The 25648-nt window shown below is 31.1% G+C and overlaps 4 protein-coding genes across 4 annotated transcripts; all 4 read right to left on the reverse strand.

Moving 5' to 3' along the window:
- Window positions 1-1457: 1457 nt before the first annotated feature.
- Window positions 1458-3217, reverse strand: LOC110615085 (GDSL esterase/lipase EXL3). The gene is made up of 5 exons (XM_021756790.2): window positions 2847-3217; window positions 2591-2721; window positions 2251-2484; window positions 1897-2152; window positions 1458-1818 (listed from the first exon to the last, which is right to left on the reverse strand). The coding sequence occupies exons 1-5, from the start codon at window positions 3127-3129 to the stop codon at window positions 1625-1627; spliced, it is 1098 nt and encodes a 365-aa protein (XP_021612482.1). The 5' UTR covers window positions 3130-3217; the 3' UTR covers window positions 1458-1624.
- Window positions 3218-3647: 430 nt separating this feature from the next.
- On the reverse strand, window positions 3648-7592 carry LOC110615084 (GDSL esterase/lipase EXL3). Its single transcript, XM_021756789.2, has 5 exons — window positions 7234-7592; window positions 5954-6084; window positions 5566-5799; window positions 3958-4213; window positions 3648-3882 (listed from the first exon to the last, which is right to left on the reverse strand). Exons 1-5 carry the CDS (start codon window positions 7526-7528, stop codon window positions 3689-3691), a joined length of 1110 nt encoding a protein of 369 aa, XP_021612481.1. The 5' UTR covers window positions 7529-7592; the 3' UTR covers window positions 3648-3688.
- Window positions 7593-14087: 6495 nt separating this feature from the next.
- On the reverse strand, window positions 14088-20209 carry LOC110615470 (protein FREE1). The gene is made up of 10 exons (XM_021757316.2): window positions 19067-20209; window positions 17234-17320; window positions 17012-17143; window positions 15603-15734; window positions 15395-15460; window positions 15191-15301; window positions 15018-15110; window positions 14849-14882; window positions 14542-14612; window positions 14088-14460 (listed from the first exon to the last, which is right to left on the reverse strand). The coding sequence occupies exons 1-10, from the start codon at window positions 20108-20110 to the stop codon at window positions 14383-14385; spliced, it is 1848 nt and encodes a 615-aa protein (XP_021613008.1). The 5' UTR covers window positions 20111-20209; the 3' UTR covers window positions 14088-14382.
- A 1598-nt stretch (window positions 20210-21807) lies between these two features.
- Window positions 21808-23411, reverse strand: LOC110616332 (probable BOI-related E3 ubiquitin-protein ligase 2). The gene is made up of 2 exons (XM_021758728.2): window positions 22671-23411; window positions 21808-22584 (listed from the first exon to the last, which is right to left on the reverse strand). Exons 1-2 carry the CDS (start codon window positions 22992-22994, stop codon window positions 22078-22080), a joined length of 831 nt encoding a protein of 276 aa, XP_021614420.1. The 5' UTR covers window positions 22995-23411; the 3' UTR covers window positions 21808-22077.
- Between the last annotated feature and the right edge of the window lie 2237 nt (window positions 23412-25648).

The following is a 25648-nucleotide window of genomic DNA, read 5'->3' on the forward strand; positions in this document are numbered from 1 at the left end:
CAGTTCGGAGGACTTCTCGCAGCTCGGAATGCGAGTTTTTTAGAAAAGGCCAAGATCTGTCTCGTTATTATAGAGGAACTGAACAAATCAATTCTCATAAGCGTTTCTCACTGTTCCCCTATAGGCAAACATTCGGTTGCCCAAGTGTGATGCGCGATACATACGAACAAGCTCAGATGTTATATGTTGTTCGTATATCACGCATGAAAAACATAAGTCTTCGGGCTATGGCCCCGAAGAGATCGCGAAGTACACATTCGAAGAAATCGCTGGAGACTTGGCTGAGTGCAGCAGATCTCAGTCTCACATAATACTGGTACTTCACATCGAAGGGAGCAATAATACTGGTACTTCACATCAAAAGGAACAATAAGCTGAGCATTTGTGCCACTTCCATTTATATCAAAAGAAGATAACAGGGGGGCAGGTCGACCAGAAGTCCTGGGCGCAATAGTTTCAGCAACTTGCCGAATGGTCCCACCCATCGACCGCCCTACCAGAAGGATCTCTGAAACAACGTTCAAACTCCCTAGAGGTAACCTTCAATCCTCAAAAATTTTGAATTGACTCATCTTCATCTCAGATACTGCAAAAGGGTCCCAAAACAGAGATAAGTTAGGATAATCTTCCGTCGAGATGATAAAAGCGAGATTAAAGCAAATTCCTGGGGCAATACAAAAATCCCGCTGGAAGAAGGAAACAGACAGACAAATTCGAAAGAAAAATCCCTTTGCTCCAGCAAAATGCCTGGGACTGGTAAGGAGGTGATGTTAATATATATCCGAAAGTTTGTATTTTGCAGGACATGGGAGCCGAATTCTCAACTAATGCCGTCAGAGTCCTTAAAAGGTATTCATGGGAAAGGAAAGAAAGGACATGTCCAGATAATGATGACAAGAAAGCAAAGATAGCAGAGAACGCGGAAAGTAAAGAAAAGCCCGAAAGAGGAAAGAGCAGATAGGATTCAGAAACTGCGCAACGATAAAAAGAGGAAAGGGTATTATAAAGACACCTAGACACGAACAGACGCGGCCATAATGGTTCTTGATATTCACCCCCTCGGCAGTTGGAGCAATAACTCCCGAGAAGGTGAAGGGGCAATTGATGACCGATGGATTTCTTCACCCCGGACCAGGGGCTTAACCACAGCTAAAGGCCCATAACATAGAGGCCCACGTATCTGATATACCCAACAAGCCTGGCTCATTCAACCTTCAAGACCGGGCTCGGCCTAGCTTTTTCATTCATAACGGCCCAGCCCACACGAAGCAGGCTCTCTCCTCTCAGGCCTAGCGTCCGGCCCGACTCTCGGCCCAACCCAGGATCCAGAATAATATTCACCAGACAGCCTGGCAGATCCGCTTAAACGTACGCACGAGGAGAATCAGAGGCCGTTACGCATGGAGCAGGCGGCTGATACCCTAGTACCTCCGAATCCGCATGGCAGAGACGCGTGGCCCAATCCTGGAGAGGCCTTTACACGTCACCAGCAAGCAAGACAATGTATAAAAGAGGAGTCCCCTCCTCAGGAAACTTAAGCCTCATTCTGTAATACACAAACCCTTGTAAAACCCTATAGGATCTCAGATCATCAAGAAGAGAAATACAGCAAGCTAAAATTGAATTAGAAGAATTTGTCGACATACATTTCTAGGAGTTGTGAGACAAGAACACGATATGCTCTTTCTGTGGGATGATAACTGTCCCAAAATACATAATCAGAAACATTAGCACAAGTGATTGGAACTAATTCATTACATAAAATAGCAACCTCCAGATCCCCAGTACCACAGCACCCTCTATTTGAAACTTGAAAACCTGCAAAAAAAAAAAATAGTTAATTTTTTTTCTGGAAATTAACTAGTGATTATGGTGTTGAAAGAGTTGGTGAATAACCATGTTTATTAGGGTTTTGGATGAGATTGATGAGAGGATTGTAGACATCCACGTAGACAATCTTGCTGTCGGAGAGTTTGTTATTAAGAGAATCAATGTTTTTAGACAATTTGGAGTTGAACAAGGTTGCTGCTTCGTTGTAGTTTTCGACACAGTCTCTTTGAAATCCCCCAGCTAAAGTTCTCTGTGATGGCAGGCATCCAATTGGTGCTGCACTGAAAACTGCTATCCTTCTTGCCCCAAGGTTATGTAAATCCTTACCAGAAATAATTTAAACAAACAAAAATAATTACAAAAAAATTACATGCCCTAATTTATTGTATTAATTGGAGAAAATAATTTACAAGAATTTACCTGGATGAAAGTAGAAGCAGAATTAGCCATGAGATCGGTATAGGCAGGAAGATCATAGAGTAAATTTCTAGCATGTAGAGAAAAGTAGGTGTTGGCTAAGTCATCACTGCCTGCCACCACTAGATACAAGCTATTTCCTAAGATAAATTTTGTTTTTTCTTCTCCCACAACTCCTTTCACTTTCTCTATGTATTCTTTGAAGAGTTCCAATTGATCAGCTAAGGAAATCACCGACTGCGTCACAAACTTTCACAATTAATATTAATATTTTTTTTTCCTGAAAAAAAATGAAAATCAATAATATAATAAATGGAGGGTGGAATAATTGTTATTAATTTACCACTAGTTGTGATGTCATGGGATCATATCCTGCGCCGCCTGAAGCAAACGTGACTCCTGTTATTAGATCTTCAGACATCACTGTTGGGTCCAAATAGGCAGGGACCGTGTCCTTGATTCCCAATTCTTCAGCTGAAAAACAAATTTTATTTCACAATAATCTTAATAACCTTATGTCGAATCACCTTACGTGAAATTGCTGGGATTTCTATAATTTCTCGATTAGTATATGAGAGATCGAGAGAGATTGATAGTACCTATGAGGTCAGAGGGAATCTTTCCATCGCAGAACCTTCCTGACGGAATTCCTCCCTCGAAATCCATCCCGTAAGGAGGGAAGTTGCACTTGATTAAGGTTTGGAGATTGTTGTTATTGCCTGCATCAACTATGGAATCTCCAAATACCAGAACTGCTGCAACTGTAATGTTTGGGGGTAGCTTTACCAATGCTGTTGCCGTCCACACATGAAAACTCGACATCATAAACACCAATACTAAAAAATCAAAAGAAGAAGAAGATCTCCATGAAAGAAACTTCATGGCTTTTTCTTCAATATATATCCAACACTAGACAGGTAGCTGCTGGCTAGGTTTGTGAGTCATTTATAAACATCGACAAAGCTTCCAATATTACATGGGGGAGTTATTTCACTGGAATTTTTTTTTAAAAAAAAAAAAAAAAAAAACAATGTTGCCCAACTGAACCGAATATAATTCTTCTTAATTGCATGGAATCTATCCCTTTCCATACGTACTCCAGTATTCAATGATTAGTAGCCTAATATGTTGAATATGGAAAGCTTTTCAAGGAAAGGTATATATTCTATTTATAGAAAAATTTTACAATATATTCTCACTGTCTATTTTAATATTTTATTATTTTATCCAAGATTATTTATTATTTTGAAAAATTAAAATTTTTATTTTAATTTTATCTTTATTTCTTCTAAATACAATAATTATTTTTTACCGTTTATTAAATCTATTTTTTTATAACTACAAACATACTTAATTTATTAATTTGAAATAAACCATTTAGAAAATTCAATAAATAGATATTACAAGAAAATTCAAGATTGGAGTAAGAATCAATCAAGGATCAGAAGAATTTGTTCACGTACACGGAAAGAAGTTGTGAGACAAGAACACGGTATGCTCTTTCTGTGGGATGATAACTATCCCAAAATACATAATCAGAAACATTAGAACAAATTCCTGACATTAATTTATTACATAAAATGGAAACCTCTAAATTTCCAGTTCCACAGCAACCTTTATTCGAAACTTGAAAATCTGCAAAAATTAAAAAATAGAGTTAATTTTTGTTCTGGAAGCTGCTAGTGATTACCCAATTGATTAATTACGTACCATATTTATTAGGGTTTTGGATGAGATCGAGGAGAGGATTGTAGACATCTATGTAGACAATCTTGCTGTTAGAGAGATTGGTAGCAAGAGAATCAATGTTTTCGGACAATTTGGAGTTGAATAAGGTTGCTGCTTGGTTGTAATCGTCGGCGCAGTCTCTTTCACTTCCTCCTGCTAAAGTTCTCTGCGATGGCACGCATCCGATTGGTGGTGCACTGAAAACTCCTATCCTTCTAGCCCCAAGCTCATATAAATCCTTACAAAAATTCAAACACCCAAAACAATAAGAATTTTTAAGCTTCCATTTGTTTCCCGCAAGAAACTTTTTTGAAAAATATTTTTTTTATCATTATTAAAACTATATATATAACAAATTAATAGTTAGTTGAAAAAATTATTTTTTATGGAAATTACTTTTTAAAATATATATATAGCTTTTTAATATTTTGAGTTATTATATTTAATTTAATATTATAAAATTTATTAATAATATCTAATTATTTTTTCTCTAACAAATCAACAAATATATTGAAAATTATTGTAAAATTTAGTTTCTATTTTTGGAAAATATTTTTTAATATTTTCTAAAAAAACAACTTATTCTCTATAATTTGATTGCAATGTTAAAAATAAAAGATACTAATAAATTTATATATCGTACTGTTAATAAATTTTTAAACTCTAAAAAATACTTATTTTTTAAAAAAGAATATTATTATTAATAACAAAAATATTTTCCATTCATATTTTTTAAAATAATCAATATTAAAAAGTATAGAAAATATATCTTTAAAAATATTTTATATAAATAAATGGAGGCTAACATTATATATGATTGTAACTTCCATCTTTACTATTAGATCTTTCAATGAAAAGTTTAAAATAATATTTTGTTAAATTAGTTGAAAAAAAATATTTTCTATACATTTTAATATTTAGAGTATTTAAAAACATTAATCGATGGAAAATATTTTTCTCATCATATAAAATTTTAAGTCATCTTTGAAGATTTTATTAAGAGCTTCGTATATAAATTTGTTAATATATTTTATTTTTTAAATTAAAATTTAATAATAAAAAATAAATTATTTTATTAAAAAATAATTTATATAAAAAATATTTTTCATATAAATTATTTTTTAAATGCAAGTTATTTTTTCAAATAAACGGAGACTTAATTTTAAAAATTTTGATTATAAAATTAAAATTTATGTTTCATTTTATTTCAAACAAAATATTTTTATAAAAGTATTTTTTTTAAAATTTTTTGATTTTTAGAATACTCAAAAAAATTAATCAAATAAAAATATTATCTTGATTAATGAGAAATATTTTTTTCTTTTCAAGAAAATAAAGTCATTTTCTAAATTTTAAATATTTTATTAACATCACTAAATTATCTATATATAAATTTATTAATATTATTTATTTTTAAAAATTTCAATAAAACAATAAAAAATAAATTATCTTTTCCAATATATTTTATATCAAAAAAATTGGACAAATAAACAGAATTTTAACAATAAAATATCTTTCCGACTATCTCTTAGTCTGCCATTAGCTTCTACACGTTGCAGTAATTGGAGAAAATAATTTACAAAAATTTACCTGGACGAAAGTAGAAGCATAATCAGCCATAAGATCGGTGTAGCCAGCAACATCATATTGTAATTTTCTAGCACGTAGAATAAAATAGGTGTTGGCTATGTCGTCGCTGCCTGCCACCACTAAATACAAGCTATTGCTTAAGATGAATTGTGTTTTTTCTTCTCCGACAAGTCGTTTCAGCTTCTCTATATATTCTTTGAAGTATTCCAATTGATCAGCTAAGGAAATGACCGACTGTGTCAAAAGGTTTCACATTTAATATCAATCTTGTCAAATTATCTCAACCTTTATAACATAAAAGGATTAATTAATTTATTTTTTTAACAGATAAAAAATTTGTTAATTCAATTTATAATAAATAGAGGGGGAATAATTATTATTAATTTACGGCTAATTTTGATGTCAAGGGATCATATCCTGCGCCGCCTGAAGCAAACGTGACTCCTGTTATGAGATCTGCAGACGCCACCGTTGAGTCCAAATAGGCCGGCAGTGTGTCTTTGATTCCTAATTCTTCAGCTGAAAACAAATTTTTATTTAACAATAACATTATGAAGATTATATTTCATTTTACACATTAGTGTAAATATAATAATTTTGTTAAAGTTATTATTTAAAAAATATTAAAAAATATAATTTTTAATAATAAAAAAATAATAACTAATTTAACTTTTTCTCATTAATGTTCCAGATATAACAATTAAAAATACAATTGATTGTTGTTATATTGAATTTTAATGAGGATATTAATATATCACTTAAAATTATTATAAATTAATAAAAAAATGTAATTTATAAATTTTTTTAAAATTAAAATGAATATAAATTATTATTTTTATGAAAAATATTATATACTTAATTATTATTGATGTATAATTATTTTTAATTATTATTACTATTTTAAAATTAATGTATAAAAAATAATAATTTTTTATTAAATTTTATTTTTTTTTATTATAATTTTAACGATCGACTATTGTATCATCATAATTAATATTAATAATCAATTTATAATATTTTCATTAAAAAATTTTTAATGATGATTTCACGATTGAATAAAATAATAGTTAATAATTTTTAAAAATTAATTTTTAATATTTAACGATAAATTTTTCTCTCATTAATAATTTTTTTTTAATAAAACTCAGCAAAAACTGATTTTAATTCGTAAAGAATAGATCAATAGTCATCAAGTATCTAAACTCTTTTTCAAATTCAAATAAACTCTTCGATTTTTATAATATAATAAATCAAATAAGTTATTAAGTATTTAAATTCTTTAAATTCTAAAAATAAATTAAATAAACCTTCAAATTTTTAAAATAAATCAAATAATATATAAAGATAATAAACCTGTGGAGAAGATTTTTAAATCATTCTACATAAATTAACTTATCAATCTACTCAATATTTCTGAATGGATGCACAGTATTAAATTAGAAATTTGATAACCTAAAAAATTTTCATGCACAACTTTGATCTATCTAAATTAAAAATAATAATACTCAATATTTAGTTTTTACCTATGTTGTTAAAACATTTTTTCTTACAAAGTAAAACTTTTTTTTTTTGGCTTATTTGTTAGCTTAATCATCTTTACATAGAACAGCTGGAGTATTCTATAGTTTCTCCATTAGTATATGAGACAGAAAGAGAGATTGATACTACCTATGATGTCTGAGGGAATCTTTCCATTGCAGAACCTTCCTGTTGGAATTCCTCCCTTGAAATCCATTCCATAAGGAAGGAAGTCGCACTTGACTAGGGTTGTGAAATTGTTGTTATTGCCTGCATCAACGATGGAATCCCCAAATACCAGGATTGCTGGAACTGTAGTGTTTGGCGGTAGCTTTACCAATGCTGTTGTCGTCCACACATGAATACTTGTCATTACAAACACCAATACTAAAAAACCAGAAGAAGAAGAAGAAGAAGAAGAAGGACTCCATGAAAGAAACTTCATGGTTTTTTTCTTCGATATCTCCAACACTAGACAGAGAGCTAGGCTTGTATTGATTTTAGCTGTTTATAAGGTAGGTTTGTATATCCCTTTGTGTCTCTCCATTTATATATATTTTGAAAACCTCCATTATTACGTAGGTGAGAGTCATTTCTCTTGAAAAATAAAAAATAAAAAATAAAAAATTATTTCTTTTGAGCCACACAAGAAAAATGACACGTGAATAGTATCCATATAGCCATTTTATGCCAATTAAAATGGAAAATAATTATTTATTTAAATGAATAAATAATTTTTAATTAAATTGTTATTATGATTAAAAAGAGAGAGTTAATTATCTCAACTACTCTTAGCTACCTTCTTGAATAAGACGTGTGTAGCTATGGATAGTGTCTTCCCAGCTTTTTCTTCTCAATCAATAATATTAGGTTTGATAATTATGAAGGAAGTTTCTTTAAATTTCAACTCTACTTTCACCCATTTCCTTTTCTTTTCAAAGAATCCCAAACTGATGGAAACGTCTATTTTCTAATCATTATACACTATAACAAACTCAGATTTTTTATAAAATTTTGAAGGAAAATATAATTTTAGCTGCACGATATAATAGTAATTTTAATTTTATCACGAATTTTATATATTTAGTGGCATTTTTATTCACGTAAGAAATTTAATTTCTTGTGGTAGTTCTGATAGCCTAATCCTTACTAATTCACTTCACTCTATCTTCAAAATGGAAATGTTTTCCGGCAAACATATATGGTCTATTTGTGGAAATTTTTCAAATTATACTCTTACGTACTCCACTTTAATCCGTCATTTTTAAAAATTATATATCATTTCAAGAATTTTAAAATAATATTAATTTTATTTTTTATATATATTCTTATAAGTTTAATTTAAGTCCTTTGATACTAATATGTGAAAAAAAAACCATTTAAATAGTAATGATCTGAGATCCAGAAAATATGATTTACAATGGGTTCTGTAAAACTAGAAAAAGCCTCTTCTCTAGAGGAGAGTATTTCTCCTTTTATATGTTTTCTTTTATCTGCTAGTGACGTGTAGCAGAACGTATATCATTGGACCACCTGTTCCTGCTACGTTGATATGGACGTACGAGGGAATCAGATCTCTGTCCCATGCGTAACGGCCCCTGTTTCTCTCCGGGCTCGCATGCGTATGGACCCACATGACGGACAGGCGGGTCTCCCTCCTGATTCCAGACTGGACCGGAAAATAAGTCACGGGCCTAGCCCAAGAAGGTTCTATTCATCAAGTCTAAGAGGTTAAGCCGGCCTGATTGAGAAAATTGGTTGGAGTCCGATTTGGAGGGGAACGGGCTGGACCAGTCTCACGGGGAAGGCCTTGGACCCCCCAAATGATGGGCTCACGATATGGGTCTGGCCCCAGTCCGAGGTGGAGAAATCCAGCGGTCATCAAATAGTATTTTAAATAAATTATTATAATTTTATTTTAAAATTAAGACTATTAATTAATTTATTAGTTTAGATAAATAAATTTTAACCGATAAATATTATGAATCAGATGGTAATATTTTAAATGAATAATATATAATTGATAAAAAAGTGAGTTTTTTTCCAAAATAATTGATAAAAAAAAGTTAATCATACAAATTATATATTTAGACATAAAGAATTTAAAATTATTTTCCATTTTTTAGCTTACAATTATATTCACATATTGCCTAAAAAAAGGTGATGAAATGCATGGTGACCAATCAAAATTGGAACTGCAAAATTGATATAACGGCTAACTGCCCTTCCTTCAACCGCCCAAATAAATCCACAGCTATTAATCAAACTATAGGGACATCAACACAAATATGTCCCTTTGCAATTTTGTTTTTTTTTTTTAAATTAACTTCAAAGGAAACTGGTTGGACAGTTCTACCCTCCATGACCATGTGGAATTATTAAACACGCATCAATTATATATGTGGATTGGACATTTATGGCAAGTAGGGGACTCATCACCAAAGTATTTTCAACAAAATTTGAGAACATAAATGATTTGGGTGAGACGTAACATTTCAATAGACTTTTGACAAATCCTTATCTAAAAAAAAAATTAATATAAGATAAAATTAAAAAATAATTTTTTTATTGATTGCAAATATATTAAAATAATGTAAAGATACATTTTACGTTCATTTATTTCTTAAAAATTATTTATATTTATAAAAATAGTTTTTTAATTTTAATTTATAATATAAAATATATTAATATATTATTAAATATATTAATAAATTTATCAAAATATAAAAAATAATTTACTTTTTATTTAATTAAAAAAATATTTTTAATTTAATTTTTTCGATTTTTTCATACGTAAAAATATATATCAAAAAAAATATTTTTCTTTTTACATGAAACCAACAAAGGCTTGATATATGTTATCAGAGAAATCAACACGTCTGGTACTGGTAGGCCCTTTGAGATTCTAAGCGAATCTACTCCCTTGGACCAATTGCATGCTAAATTAATAATCTCCTTTTTAATTTAATTAATTTTTTATTTAAAATATATTTTTATTTAAAAAATTATTTAAATTAAATTAAAAATATATTTAATTTTGTAACTGTTGATTTTTTCCAGAATTAATTATTGCGAATGAAGTTTAGAATTGATATTTCAATAAAAAAATAATTTATATATATTATTTTATAAATAAAAATATTAAATCTGCAATGATATGGCATTGCATGTTATATGTATCATGTGTCTTAATCAATACACCGACAATTTTCTGGTTGGGACCGAATTATTTAGAATTCAATTTCCATTTTTCTAATCCAATTATTGACGGATATATATATTATTTCCCATTTCTTTGATTTCGTATTACTAATTCTTTAATTTTATAATTTCTCGATCCAAAAATCACACTATATAAATTATATTTTGATAATCCGAGATTCAGAAAAGAAAAGGTAAAGCTTTACAAGAGGTCTCTGTACTAAAAATAAAATTTAGTTTGTGAGGAGAGTGTATCCCTTTTTTATCCCTCCTTTCCATTGGCGTGTCACGACCTTTCTGCCACAGAACCATACTTGCTGTCATATGAGTCCGTACGTACGGATAATGCAGCGATCCTCCCTGTGTTAGACGGCCATTTAATTTCCTCCGGCGCATGAGTGGACAGGGTTACGAAGTGACCAGGCCTATTATTCTTTTTTCTCATGACAGGGTTGGAGAGAAGTGGACTAATTCAGGTGGAAATCCGGTCTCAAGGCCCACTGGAATGGGCCGGTCTAACTAGAGGGTCTGGGTGGACTCTGGTCTTAAGATTGAGTGGGCTGGTCCTGATTCATTCAAGAGACCGGAGGGCGTCCAAGTGATGGGCTGTCATTATGGGCCTGACTCCAGACCGGGATAGAAAAATTCAGCAGTTATCATATTTTATCTGGTATTTATAAGTTTAATGTGATAATAGGTACTGAGTAAATTTGAAAAATATTAAGTTTCACTCTCCAATTTCTGATCCCATTTTTTAAAAAAAAAATTATATTTCATCTTAAAAGAATATTCAAGATTTACATCAATATAAGTGAATTAATTGAATTTTGAAAAATTTTAAATTTAACATTTCAAGTTTTTATTAGGTAAGCATTCGACCGTTTCAGTTCAAAATCAAACCGAATAAATAAATTATAAATCAAAATTTTAGTAATTATAAAAATCAAATCAAACTAATTTTGGTCAGAAACTGAATCGAACCGAATCGGTCTGATTCAATTCAATTTGATTTAATTTCATCGGTTTCAATTTTTAATAAATTTTTTATTTTTTACCCTTTATTTTTAATATTTTAAAATTTAATTAAAATATTTTAATTTAATATGATTTAATTTTTCTATATTATTGAAAACAACATATTATTATCATTAATCGATTTGATTTTTTTGATTTTTTCTGATTAAAATCAAACCGAATCGAAATAATAAAAATTTTTAAAATTAAAAATCAAATCGAATTGAATAAAAAATTAAATCAAAATTTCAAATTAATTTAATTCAATAAATTTTTTTAATTTAAATCAAATACCGTTCATCGTTTGACGTTGGTTATCTATTAAAAACAGTAGTTTTCTTTTAAAAAATTAATATAAAAAACAGAAAAAAAAAACATTTAGGACAAGTGTAGCATGCTTTTTGTAGTGTGTTTCAAATCATTAAGGGTGTAATTGATGTGTAAATTGCTATGTCGAGAATTCTTGTTATTATTAAGAAATTGAGATTTCACAAACTTAGATAGTTGCTACGTTAATGGCTTTAATGATTTTTCATGAAAAAGAAAAAGAAAATTGTTATTATAAATGTAATTGATTTAAAATACTCAAAGTATAATAATGTTTAACTTCTTTTATATTCATCTCAAATATAATTAATCATATCGATAAAAAAAATAGGTAAGAGTAATAAAAGTTAATTTCAAATTAAATTTAATATATTTTATTTATAAAAACATTAAAAATACTAAAATAAAAAAAATTTAAAATACTTTTTTTAATAAAATGTACGAGGTTTTTTATTATTAAAAAATTAAATATATACTTATACTCTATACTAATTTAAAATTAACCTATTAAACAAATAAATTAAACCTCTATTTATTTCAACAAAAATATTTTTAAGAAAATATTTTTTTCATATTTTTTAACATTTGAGACACTCATAAGTTTAATAAAAAATATTTTTTTATTAAACAGAAAATTAATCATTTTAAAGAAATAATTTTTTTATGAAAATTTTATTAAAATCTCTAAATATATATAAATTTGCTAATATATTTTACTTTTAAAATAAAGATTAAACAATGAAAAATAAATTATTTTACAATAAAATATTTTTCATGGGAACATTCTTCATCTAAAATATTTTTTATAAAAAATATTTTATAAATATAAATTATTTTTTATAAATAAATAAAATTTAAAATTATAATTTATTCGATACTTAAATTTATAAAAATTATAATAATTAAATATAAATTAATAATATTATTTATAATTTATTAGAAAAAATAAAAATTGATCATACATATTATACTATAATGTAAATATTGCTAATTCTACTATAAATTTTTATAAATCGACAAAAGGTCAAAAATATAATTTTATTATATTATAAAAATTTAGAATTTAATCAATAAAATTTTAAAGAATTATTTTAAATTTTTTAAATAAATTATTAATAATATAAAAATTTGTATTTAATTATTAAATTTTTATATATTTATATATTCAATATATTACAATTTTATTTTAAGCAGATATGAAATAACATTACTTATAATTTAATAATATTTATAAAATAAAATAAATCAAATTAAAATTGAATTATATAAAAATTGTTTGTGTGATATTAGCCACTACAATTTTAGTTCACAAACATTGGCCACAATGCACCATATTGTGTGACTATTATCGGTGGTCACCCATTCTTTTTTTTTTTTTCTTATAAAAAAAAATTACTTGTACATTTTATATATTAAATTTACTTGTATAAATACCCATTGAAATGTTTAAAGTATCATTTCTTACATTTATTTTTTCTCCAATCTTTTATTTTCTAAATTTCATCCCTTTCATTCTCATATTCAAACAACTATAATTTTTCATTTTTTTCATTATTTTCTCTCGTTTTCTACTAGTTGAATATTTTTTTTTTTTTCATTTTTATGCCAACTAAATTAATGGCTAAGCTCAATTTCAAGAGAAAAAACTAAGGAAATCGATAGTCAATTCAAACAGAGTTACAAAATACAATGTATTTGTTTACTTGTCAAATCAACATGACGCTACCTAATGCATGCAAGGTTCGGCGAGAAGGTTTATGATAGTTGTTGAAGAAGAGGGAGGCTCACCAGAGTCTGATAAAGACGAGAAGTGATATACTGACCCGCAATTCTATAGGAGGTCTTGCCTTCTCTTTTCGGGGTCCTTTTTCTTCATCCCCACCTTGGATTTGCTTCCATGCTGTGCTGGAAATTTTATGACCCAGAAAGGAGTTGCCAAGGTGAATAGATCTTTAGATGGTGCGCACAACTCTTTAGATCTTTGGTTGCTGGTGCTTTTGGGTCTCCATTGTCTTCCTCCCTCATGAGATCTGAGGCTACTCGAGTTCTTATGGTTTCTGCCAAAACTTCAACAAGTTTCTATGGCCAAGAAAGACTATTGTTTAGAGGCACCTTAGACCTTGAGCAGTCTGCATCGCAAGCGGCTGGAAGTATCAAGAGAGAGGTGATGGGGTTCTGCTGCAACCGGATCTATTTCTAAGTTAGACCTGCTTACAGATCTAGGTCTAGGGTCCTATTTTATGGGCTCATGTTGTTTACTTTCCTTTTTTTGGGCCTTAGATTTTATCCTTGTTCCAGGAATTCTTTCTTTGTGATCTGGTCTTGGGCCTTATTCTCAATAAACCTTACAAAAAAAAAAAAGAAAAAAAAAAAAGAAGACAGTAGGCTCATCATTAGGCCAAGTTTAACTCAGGAGCCCAATCTTTTGATCAACTGCTTCATTTTTTTATTGTAAAACAATATAATAAATCTTTTTATTTGATTATAAACAAGCAAAAGACAAACCACAAACTCATGATTCAAAATCACAAACCCATAGAAACTTCCAAGCAGCATTTTCACAGCGCATATTGTGAATCAAAATGAGCAAATAATTAAACCATGTACAACTCTGATGCCTGTTTGACAACTTCATTTCAGTTATATCCTCAACTAGGATCATCTCGCCCTACATTGGACTAACTTTTTATGTTTTTTTTTTCCCAGCCAGAGACTTCAGGATAGGCGCCTTCACTGCTCATGAACCTATATGCAAAATCAATAAGCACTGATTTGAAATGGATGTTGACATACTCCACATTCAATAGTTTCAGAACCCGAGCTGGGAACTTGGACCTGCATTATACATAACCATCATGAATATACAGGATACATGGAAATTTAAGTATGACAACATCGCAAAGAATGAATTTAAACCTGCAAATGGACAGTGCACGTAGGACAAGCAACTTCCCTCATCCTCCTCCCAGATCCATCTGACTTGGATCCTGAAAAGGCAAACAAAATTCGTGTGAACTAGATATACAGGTCTTTGGGAACAAGCATAAACTTCTCCTAAAGCCAACTCGTTTGATGGTTAGTGCACATCCAAAGACAGTTCAATATGATCCATCAAGTAGGGAACTTGTTTACCCACCACTATAAGTTCAACTAATATTAAAATACATATGTAAATAGCTTCTCAACATACAAACGAAACACCAATTCCAAATAACAAGATTACCTGATGATGCTTTGCGATTTTTCTCCATTTCCTCCTGTCGGGAAATAATCACCATTCGTAAAAAATCACTATCAGAAATACACTTTTAAGCAGAAATATCTGAGCAACTTATCCAAAGCCCAACAGTGAAAAGAGAGCAGAATGCCTAAAAGAAATATATATTGTTTACCTGAAGCTTCCTTGCAAGATCCTCATGAGACTGCAATCCTGCAGGTTTACTGGCTGCTTCCTTTGCATTACTCAGCCTCTGAGTCACTTCCGCCTGAATTATAGGCACAACACGTGTTATTCTAACAGAAGGGAAGCCAACTGTATTTTCTTCTTTCATAATAGCACACATACCATGCATCGGTCACAAACTCTAACAGGCTGAGCATTCTCATCAGCAGTAAGAGCAATTCTCCCATGTGTACACTTGTCACAAAAAATGTCTCCACAGTTTCTGCAGTGATGCTGACAGATAGTTGGAAGAGGGAAGACATTAGATTCATAAATAAGGATCCCTAAACTCAAAGGTGGTTCATAAACTGGTGAAAATGAATTTACCCTGCGCACAAAAGCCCCAAAATCTGTCCCACACGCTGTACACTTTGAAACGGCTTCATCAGGGACCTGCATATAAAATAACAATGTAGACAAAACATTTTTCAATCAAATTCATGATAAACAAAGCAAAGAAAGAAACAGCCACCACAAATGCTAGTGCATTAAAGAAATAATTAATTAAATCTCTATCTCAAATCTCTATATTTACCCAATGATCTTTCTCCTCATTGCCAGGTTTTATCAAGTTCATCCAATCAACAAACCCCTTTTTCTTCTCAGTTGGCTGCTCAGGCATCTTTGAAGATTCAGTTGGCCTCCTGCTCCCACCCATCTCCTTGAGCTGCATTATCAGAAAACGGGAAAAAATAATGACAGTCGACCAGTGGATAAAGCAGCTAACTAATTGCCACCTCTGTATGTAATTCAACTATAGGTAACTTGAAGGATACTAGATGAAACTTGAGTTCCCTCAGCTGTAACCGCACTAGAGGGTCCTAAATAATACGGCAACAATAAGCATGCTTGCCAACCTGATGGATAAAAGAATTCAACATCTACCCTGCCATTTCCAACCAGTTGGGCAGACTGTTACTTATCTATTTTCAATTTTTCTTTCAGTTGGGAAGAGCAAAGGATGATCTCCACATGCTTATATGTAGCTCCACCTTCCTCCCTACATAGGGACACCTTGAACACAGAAAAGAAGCCTCCAACTCAATCCTAAAAAGGAGTGGGCAGTTCTTTCATTTATTTACTTCTAATTTTATCTCAATTGGGAAGGGGACGATGATCTTGACAAGCTAACCTTGAATACAGATTACAGAAAAAGAACCCTCCTTTAACTCACTCCTAAACATTCAACATAAAGCCTCTAAAAGAGAGAATCATTCACTATAAAGACTTATATTAACAAATATCAATGGTGTATTAACAGACATCATACAGATAAGCAACAACAAAAGCCAACACCAAAGTCTCCTTTGTCAGCTTGACGGATATTTAGCCATCTGTAACTGGTTTTCTTCTCACAATAGAACAAATATATGATAATCCCAACCCTGCAATTCAATAGGAAATAGACTTGCTAAAGCTTTTACTAGCTAGAAATTTTTAAGCTAGCCAGTTTGCATTTCAATTTTCCACCAATATAGAGTAAATACTGTAATGCTAATGCCCCCAAGCAAATATTTTCATCTCAAATTTCAGCATCTAATATAGAAATAAAATTACTCCTATTACACATCTCCTATGCCACCGCTTTCTATCAGCCCAGTAAAATATTGTCAATTTCATCCAATCCTAGCAAGAAGCCTTCGAATGGATAATGGAACAGGTGCTCTTTTTTCTTTTAAACCAGCCAATCATTTGAGTTTTTTTTTATTTTAGTTTTTGGATCTTTCTACAAAGGTTTTACAAATTTCAACACTTCTTGTCGCCTTGTAGCAATTTCTTTCTGGTACAGATCTAGAACCAGAATTTGGTTTGAAGCAAAGTTATAATGATAGTAACAAAAGAGATGCTAGTTATGTTAACAAATGATCCTACAGAATCACATGTGAGTTGTGACTATGATATAAGCAGACAGGATTGAAAATAAATAAGTTCATATGACCGCACCTGCACAGTTGCTGCTGTCACTATGTCAAGAAGTGTATTGGTAGTGTAACTATTTGATTGTAATCTTATACGTCTTGGTTCAATATCCACAGCGCTCTTGGACCAGAATGCAAAGGTAGATGAATCAGTTACCTACACGAGAAGGGAGTATATCCCAATATTAATCCATCAACATTTCAAAGGGGAAATGCATGAGAAGACGAGAGGAATTCATCGACTCACATCGCATCTTGTTATGTTCTCAAGAGGATATATTCTCAATGTCCGGCCGGTACTAGGATCAAGCATACGAATACCATCCAAGCCAATCTGAAAGACAACTTAAATTTAATGAGACAAAATTCCAAAAATGCTTTTTTTTTGTGTGGGGGGGGGGGGGGTGGGAGTGGGGTTCAACCAAGAGATTTGACAAAAACTTCAGCTACATGTAGTCATCCCTGTGGTTTACAAACAACTTAAGGGAGAGTCAACAGCCATTTTAGGCTCAATTCCACAAAGTAAATCCTAGTTGGTACTAGTACATTCAACTTGATTAGACACAAGAAACGAAAAGGCTCTGTTTAATGATGCATCAACATCAATTTAGGGGCTGAAACCTCAACCAAAAGTTACTGTAGCCCCTGTTTGGAACCATATATACTAAAAGCTCAATGTGCATTAAGGCGCACAGGAGCATTGGGCCCTAGGTGCAAGACACACCATGTGCCTGAACAAGGTGAGACTCAAAAAATAAAAATAATATAAATAATATAACAGTAGATGTAGATCTATTTAACCAAACTTATCAAAATTCTCAATCTATAAAGCATTAATAGTATAGAAAAGTATAAAATAATACAGACTACCAACAATATTAATTTTTCTAGAACTTCAAACATTCCAAAATAAAACTTAAATTTTTCATATTCCCAAACAAAACCAAATGGCACTATTAGTGTTCAAGAAAATGAGAAAAGGCAATTTTAGTTAACCTAAAAACAAAGGACCTAAATAACATATTTCTAGTTTTCTTTAGAATTAGATGGCACATAATCAAGAAATAAATTACCAAAAAAGTATGTTGGTGTCTTTTCTTTAAAATAATAATAATAATAATAATAAATAATATCACAATAACAATGAAATAAAGGACCCACATAGCATTGTCAATGATATTTAAAGACGACAATTTTTGATAAACCAGAATCAGAGGGGCCCAAAAAGTAGTTAAGATGAGAAAGGTAATAAAAGTACATTAAAAACAATGCAAGCGGAGAGGAATTAAAAGGACATTGATTTGTTGAAAATGGAAGAAAGGAGGTTTACGATCATGTGTGTGGTGTTTTGATGACATCTTAGCAACTAGTTATCAGTAGTGATACTAATTTTGAGAAGTTCTTAGTGCATCAATATTGGAGTCTATTTGATTGGCAAATCTCTAGTCCCAGTAGTAGGTGTGTGTTTTTTTTGTCTTTTTTTTTTCTCAATGGGAGTGCTCATTGAAGTTGGAACCAAAGAAGCAGACCTCCTAAACTCCTGCACCTGGAACAAGGAGCACGCCAGGAACATAAGGTGCATGCCTAGTGAATATTGTCTGCCTTCCTCCTATAGATGTATTAGAGTTGAAGTTGGTATGCCTTGAGCCTGAAAGGCGCTTTTAATAACTATATTTTGAACAAATGAATTCCATAGTATTTTATGGTGAATTTATTTGCAATCACATTTTGGTATGTTTGGAACCATAACTTTGTCCATTTCACTTCCAACTCCAAGAATTCAATTGTATATTTCTAGGCCCAATTCCATAGAAGTCGAGAAATTTTAGAAAAGAATCCGCAAACTAAGAAACACAATTCTGGACCAAAACACCCACAATGTTTAAGTTCTTTTCTTCCCACTCATAATAACTATCTCTCACGTTTCACCAACGTTAACTTCATGGCTGTGAGTGAATATAAAGAAAATCAATTGGTGCTGGCAATGATGCCCTATCTTGACGATAAATATTAACAATATCCGAATATTTATATGAATGAAAACATAACATCTGGCACAGACAAAGGGAAAATGAGGTACCTGGCAAAGTACATCCATGGTGCTCTGGCCTCCGCTTTCAGCCAGCAGCTTAACCCTGAACTTTTGGACCCCACTCTTAACATCCTGCTGCGTTTCTGCCTTTGGTACCGCTCGCACAATCTTAACTGATCCCGAACCAACTGATGAGTCCTTCCCAGAAGGAAAGCTAATAGCTCTGCCATAATCGTCAAACCCAGCCCAAGTTGATGATTTTGGCGCAGTGCCCCTGGCCCCGTATGGCTCCACCTTACCTCCTTCATAGGCATAAACCCCATCCCCATACCCATCATTGCGACCGATATCGTACCTGCTCTCTGGCCGCTTCCCATATGGATCCGGCCCCAAATCAGATCCGCTCCGTGTATAACCTCCATACTTATCATCAAAATAGCTGACGCTTTGATCAAATTTCAACGAATTCTCATATGGATTCTCATATGCAGGAGGGACAGACGATCCTATAGGATTATTATAGGGCGGGGCAGTGTAAATGGAGGAGTATGGCGGATTGACACTGGGGTTAGAATTCGGCGGGATTGATGAAGAGGAAGATGGCGGAGGAGCATAACTGGAAGCCGTCTTATCGTAAGGCGGATAATAGGATTGCTGAGTGGTTGTTGGCTGGTAGGGCCCATTGGAATCATAGGGAGGGAAAGAAGGTTGAGGAGGTTGCGGTGGCGAGTTAAAGGAAGATTGCAAACTATTAGGGTTCGGAGCTGCTGTCGTAGCCGGAGGAGGAGGAGGGGGAGGAGACGGCGGCAGTGGATTGTATGAGGGAGCTGTGGGAGGAGGGACGGAATAGGGATTTTGAGTATAGGGAGGGTAATTGGGGGGATAACCGGGGTAATCAGAGGCGGCGTAAGCGGTGGTGAACGGAGGAGCTGATGCGTATGAAGTTTGGTGGTGATCGTTTAAAGGAGGATTAGGATTGGGATTGGGATTGGGATTAGGGTTTTGCAGATGAGGTGGGTATGGGTAGAAGGAATTGTAATCTCCTTGTTGCATCTCTGGTTCTAATCGGCTGCCGATTTCGTTATCGAGCATAAATAGATTAGAAGCTCCTCTTCAGCTTTCCAGACCAGAGACGACGAACAAACTGGTAAACTGGAAGAAGAAGATTAGGAGAATTAATTTTTGGAAGTTGTCTTAGCTGTAACATCCAACACGGAAGATTATAGTGCTTGCGCTTGATCGTTGCGCCACGTGGCATGCAAGAGATTACCTAGCCGACTAGATTAGGAATAAAGTTTTTATAAATTATTAAGTATAATCTATACGTAAAAAATATAATAATTGTTATTCTATTTAATTGTAATCGTTTCATAATTTTTCTTAGTATTCTATATTGTATAAAATATAATTTTATAAATCTACGATTTTCTAATAATAATTATCCATTTTAGTTTCTTTTTATTATTTTTCTTATCATTTAAATACTGAAAATTTTAAAATATTTAAATATAAATATAATCAAAATAAATTCAATTATAACTTTAAAAAAATATATATCTATAAATTTAATTTAATAATAAATATATTTAAATAAATTTAAGCGCTCGCGACTTCGGCTTTTCTGATTTTACAAGTAACACTATCCAATCCAACGTGAACAAGTGCGAGTGCGTAACGTTAGGATGCGCTTCCAGACAACATTCACCGGGCCTTGCTTTCTTCTCCCAAAATATTTACATACATGTAAATAATTAATAATTAATTATAAATATAATTAATAATTAATAAATATTTAAATAGTTAAATTGAAGTGGTTGATAATAATAAAAAATATACTAATTTATTACTCATCAATTTGGTGTAAACATAGCCCGTAAAAGAATTACTAAATACAACCATTTTACCGTACAAAAATCGCATATTCATCATAATAGATTACTATAATATAATCATTCCACGTAGTAAAATTTCTGGCAGTAAAGGGAACGCAATTGAAACTTGACATGCAGAATTTACACTGATAAGTTGTTGGTGGCTACACTGCAGCTTTGCCTCACACTATCCCTAACTCCATACAAAACAAAAACTATACAAAGCTTTTTGGTCTCTCTTTATATGGGATTATTATGGACACAGGAGTGGAGCAAAGGGACTGCAAGAGTTCTCATCGTATCAGACAGACAAAAACAAAACCCCTTAGTTAGAAAATGGTTCTTTTGGTATTCGACATTGTGGGACACTACCCCATATCCTCCACCATTATGGCCCCAAAAGATGGGTACCATTACATAATGACAACTAACATCAAACACCACTTTTGCAGCCTTCGTTTTGATACCACTTTTACATATGCACAAAATTGATCTGCCTTCATTTTTTCTTCGCATTCAAACAAAGGGACAGAAACCTCATTTATGGTAAAACAGCAAATTTTAAGTATTTTTATCTTTCATCGACATTTATTAAAATATTTTAGTTTTTAATAACTTAAATATATAGAATAAAGAGTATTTAAAAAAAATTATATTTTTGAATATTTGATAATCACAGCCTTTAACTCAAGGTTTCAATCGGATAGAAGAAATGGTGTTTGGTATAACGAGGGAGATGAGTTATTGGAATAAGCAAAGAGATTAGTATATTGAAGTAATGGCGGTGACAGTTCAATTAATTGTTTTGTGTTCTTGATATATATGTCAAAACTTCTTTTCTGTCAGTCAAAAGCAGCATATTGTTACGGCTAAAGCTGGCTGCCATTTTTATTTATTGTGGGTTGTGAGCCAAAGAAAGAACAGAATCAAAATAAATAATGGTTTTAAAGTTACCTTTCGTTTAAGCTAAATCAGGTAAAATAAAATTAACTGACCATTTCCTGATCATTTCGATTCAAGAAACAACAGTGAAAAAAGCCTTGAAAAAGAAAAGAAAAACACTACTAGAGTATATATCAAGAATCATCGTGTGTTCTTCCCCAAAAAAATGGAAAAAAATAAGTTTCCCATTTCAGTTTTCTTTCTATTTTACCATTTTCTTTTGGCTTTTGTGCCTTTGCTGAATTGTTAAACCCAAAAAACCTCCATGCTTCCTTCCTTTACGGAGTCGCAGACGGGACAATAGGCGAGAAAAGCTTCACAAAACTTGCACGAGCAGAGATGCCTGCAAGGAAGAAAGAGAACGCACGAGGCCCTAGAATTGCACCCTTTACAGCAGGCCATCTTTTTTGTGGAATTATCTTCTTGTTCTTTCTCGCATGAACCACAGCAAGAGGACTCATCAGTATCTTGGCCTCTAGTGCTGTCTAAAAACAGTCTCTCTCTGACTTGCTCTAAAGTGTTGCTTAGATCCATAATCATTGCTTCGTTTTCTCCTGCTACTCTTTGCCATGTTTCTCTCTCTATCTGTGCTTTTTTTAAGCAAGCTTCAAGCTCCATCGTTTTCTTTGTTGCTTGTGCCAAGTCTTCTTCTTTTTGCTTCATTAAAGACATGGCCTTGGATTCCACACTCTTTAGGAGAATTCCCAGTTGTTTCCGTCTTTGCTCTTGCAATGCAGACCTTAGCCTCTCGTTCTGCATTTATTTTGGCAAGTAATAAGCCATTAATAGACAGTATTACATTTTAACATATGGAAAAAGAAGAATAGGGTTGTATTCACCTGTAATTGAAGAATGGAGTCCACCTCTTGCCTTTGTATTTCGAGGAGACGAGCCTCTAGAGATTGAGAAAGAGCCATGGAGATGAAACTATCACAAGTTGAATGTGAAGAAGAAGAAGAAGGCCCTGCGTCTCTATTATTGCAATAAAACCCGACAGTTTGAGAGCTCTGAGGTTGAAGAAAGAGATTCGGCTGCTGGGATTCTTGAAAAGCGAAACACAAATCGGCATCAAACCCAGAAACATGATTATTAACCATAGAATCCTGCAAACCAGAGAGGGGAAGACACAGACTTTCAGAGTACAACTGTGCTTGAACAGCCATAATAACTAAGAGAGCAAAAAACCACCAAAACGTCTCTTTCTAATCACATAAACATTTCATGGCCTCGCAATGAATTAGCAAAAAAATAATAAAAAGAAGAATAAACCAGAAAGGATAGACGAGGTGGGGTAGGTTTAAAGCTAGAGTTTCATGTCGTTATATCAGAAGAGATGCATGACAATCTCTCTCCCTCTCTCTCTCCCTCTCTCTCATTAAAGGCGTTGCCTTTGCATTCTGAAGAGAATATTTATAGATAGACAGAGTGGGAAACCGACAAAATCTTGATTTAAAAGTAATTAAAATAAATAAAAACATGATAATTGATGGATAATATTGAAAATAAAAACAACCCAAGTTGCCAAAATCCCAAAAAGGGATTGAAAGAGTTGCAGATTTAGTGAGAGCAGAAGAATCGGGTGAGGCAGAGAGAAGAGGAGGGGGTGGTGGTAGAGAAATGGGATTCGAAAGAAAGAGTCAGACGTAAAATTGAGAGGATTCAGAATTTGGGGAAATTGTCAGTTTGATCATCGGGAAAGATTCAAGAATAGTTTTCTTTTATTATCTTTTTTACTATTCTAATAGTTCTTACTTATTTTTTCCCCTCTTTTAGATATTCAATAATTTCTTTTTAAGTTTACAAATCAAGATTAATAATAGTAGATTTTGATTTCCAAAACCTAATTATGAAATACTTTCAAAATTTGAGAAGCCAACTTTTTAGATTTTAAATAGATAAATTAAACAAATAAATTTTGGATTTAGAATGGTTTAAAGAAATAATAGTTATAATAATTTATCTAAAGTTGCAGATTGAGATTGATCTTAATTAATCACCAAAAGAAAGAATATCTAAATAAACCTCCCCACTTTCATTAAGGTTTAAACAAAACTAATTTGAATTTTGTGTTGAAATTAAAAAAAAATTATGATCATGTAAAATATTAATTTTTATTAATAAAATAATTTTTTGAGTTTTAAATATTAAAAATTATTTAATATTTTCCTTATATTTCTAAGATTTGTTTTAATTAACAATAGCATATAATTTTTTATATTTAAAATTACAAAAATAATGTTTTATAATTAAAAACTAATTTTTATTAGAATAAAACTATTTAAAATTAAAGATAAAACTTTTAAGATTTATTTGATCAAATATCAAATTTAACTTATTTGCACTTTGATTAAATATTTGGATACTAATTTGAATTTGTACCAATTTGTATGCCCTTTTTCAATCCTAAAACCAAATGGAAAAATGATTTTACATATAAAAATTATAAATTTATATCAATTTGAACAAGAGAAATAAACTAGTTAGTCGCTGTCATATAATAAAATTTACTAATTAATTTATTTATTTTAAAAGTATATTAAAATTTTTTAATATTTAATTTATTCATTAAATATTATAAAAAAATATAAAATATTTTTAATATAAAATAATTAAGTAATAAATTTTTTAAAAAATTAAGAAATTATCGAATAATTTTTTTAAAATTATAAATACTAAATAATTTATTAAAATTAACGAAAAATTAATTATTAAACTTTTAAAATATAAAAAAAATTAATATATTTTTAAAATAAAAAAATTAATTAATAAATTTTATTATAAGATAAATATTAAATGATAATTTTTTTTAAATTTAAATGACTGCTGCCTACACCCAAAAAAAAAAAAAGATTTACGGTTATTTTTGTGTGTATTAATGCTGCCCCTTATCTCAGTCGAGATTTTTCCGTTTTCAACATACCAAATCTAATTATTTTTCATAAGCTAATAGTAATCCATTTCATGATCGAGCCAAATTAAATAAACATTTCAATTAATCAAAATGGCAAATTATTTTATGCTCATTTATATGCATCCTCAAATTTTAAAACTTAATATCCTAAGGTTTAAGTTTTAATTAACATGTTAATTATAATATAATTTGATTGATTTTTCTTTACTTTTAAAATGTAAAGTTGAAATATTATTTTTACAGTACAATTTTATAATAATTGAATTTCTTGAAAATATACTTACTAAAAATCAGAGTATTTTAAATTAAACAAGATTTAATTCAGGCTAGCCACCTTTTAAAAATTTTCTATATACATATATTAAAATTCATTGACTTTGGAGTGAAGATCTTATACATACACAGAATGATCACTTTGATATGAAGTTGAAATAGTAGCTTATGGTTTGATAACTCTTTTTTAAATTATAAAATAAGCATTGATGATTTTAAAAAATATTTGATAGATAGGCCTGACTACATTTTAGTTCAAATAATGAATCGAATTGAAATTGAATTAATTAAATTTAAAATTGAATTGATTAAATGGTTTCAATTTATAAACCGAATCGAAATCTTTTAGGGAGATATTGGTTATAAACTCTTCTTCTCTAAACTAAAATCAAAATCGAATCGAAATTGTCCTATTCAAATAGAAAGTCTTATTCGATTTCGATTAACTTTAAAATTATACTGAAACATCCAATTAGAAAACGCCACATGTCAAAATTGCCACATGGCTCCCATGGTTGAACACGAGGAGACTGGCCCTTTCTCTATGGGCTGCAGGCCGCCTTCAGGCTTGCAGCCTAGGCTCCATACGTAGGCCCTAAGCCTAAAGGTAACAAACGGTCCAATTTTGAACCG

This window comes from Manihot esculenta, chromosome 5 (genome assembly GCF_001659605.2).
Source record: "Manihot esculenta cultivar AM560-2 chromosome 5, M.esculenta_v8, whole genome shotgun sequence".
Taxonomy (NCBI): domain Eukaryota; kingdom Viridiplantae; phylum Streptophyta; class Magnoliopsida; order Malpighiales; family Euphorbiaceae; genus Manihot; species Manihot esculenta.

Bases quoted from the DNA above. Each gene is read 5' to 3' on its own strand.
- LOC110615085 (XM_021756790.2), bottom strand. From the start codon at position 3,129: ATGAAGTTTCTTTCATGGAGATCTTCTTCTTCTTTTGATTTTTTAGTA. The intron at 2,153-2,250 runs GTAAATTCTTGT...ATTTCTGGTAAG, and splicing joins CTGCTTCTACTTTCATCCAG to GATTTACATAACCTTGGGGC. The intron at 1,819-1,896 runs GTTATTCACCAA...TTTTTTTTGCAG, and splicing joins CCAAAACCCTAATAAACATG to GTTTTCAAGTTTCAAATAGA.
- LOC110616332 (XM_021758728.2), bottom strand. From the start codon at position 22,994: ATGGCTGTTCAAGCACAGTTGTACTCTGAAAGTCTGTGTCTTCCCCTC. The intron at 22,585-22,670 runs GTGAATACAACC...AAATAAATGCAG, and splicing joins ACTCCATTCTTCAATTACAG to AACGAGAGGCTAAGGTCTGC.
- LOC110615470 (XM_021757316.2), bottom strand. From the start codon at position 20,110: ATGCTCGATAACGAAATCGGCAGCCGATTAGAACCAGAGATGCAACAA. The intron at 17,321-19,066 runs GTACCTCATTTT...GTTGTCTTTCAG, and splicing joins CCATGGATGTACTTTGCCAG to ATTGGCTTGGATGGTATTCG. The intron at 14,461-14,541 runs GTTTAAATTCAT...TGTATAATGCAG, and splicing joins CGTGCACTGTCCATTTGCAG to GTCCAAGTTCCCAGCTCGGG.
- LOC110615084 (XM_021756789.2), bottom strand. From the start codon at position 7,528: ATGAAGTTTCTTTCATGGAGTCCTTCTTCTTCTTCTTCTTCTTCTTCT. The intron at 6,085-7,233 runs GTAGTATCAATC...ATTTGTTTTCAG, and splicing joins GATTCCCTCAGACATCATAG to CTGAAGAATTAGGAATCAAA. The intron at 3,883-3,957 runs GTACGTAATTAA...TAATTTTTGCAG, and splicing joins CCAAAACCCTAATAAATATG to ATTTTCAAGTTTCGAATAAA.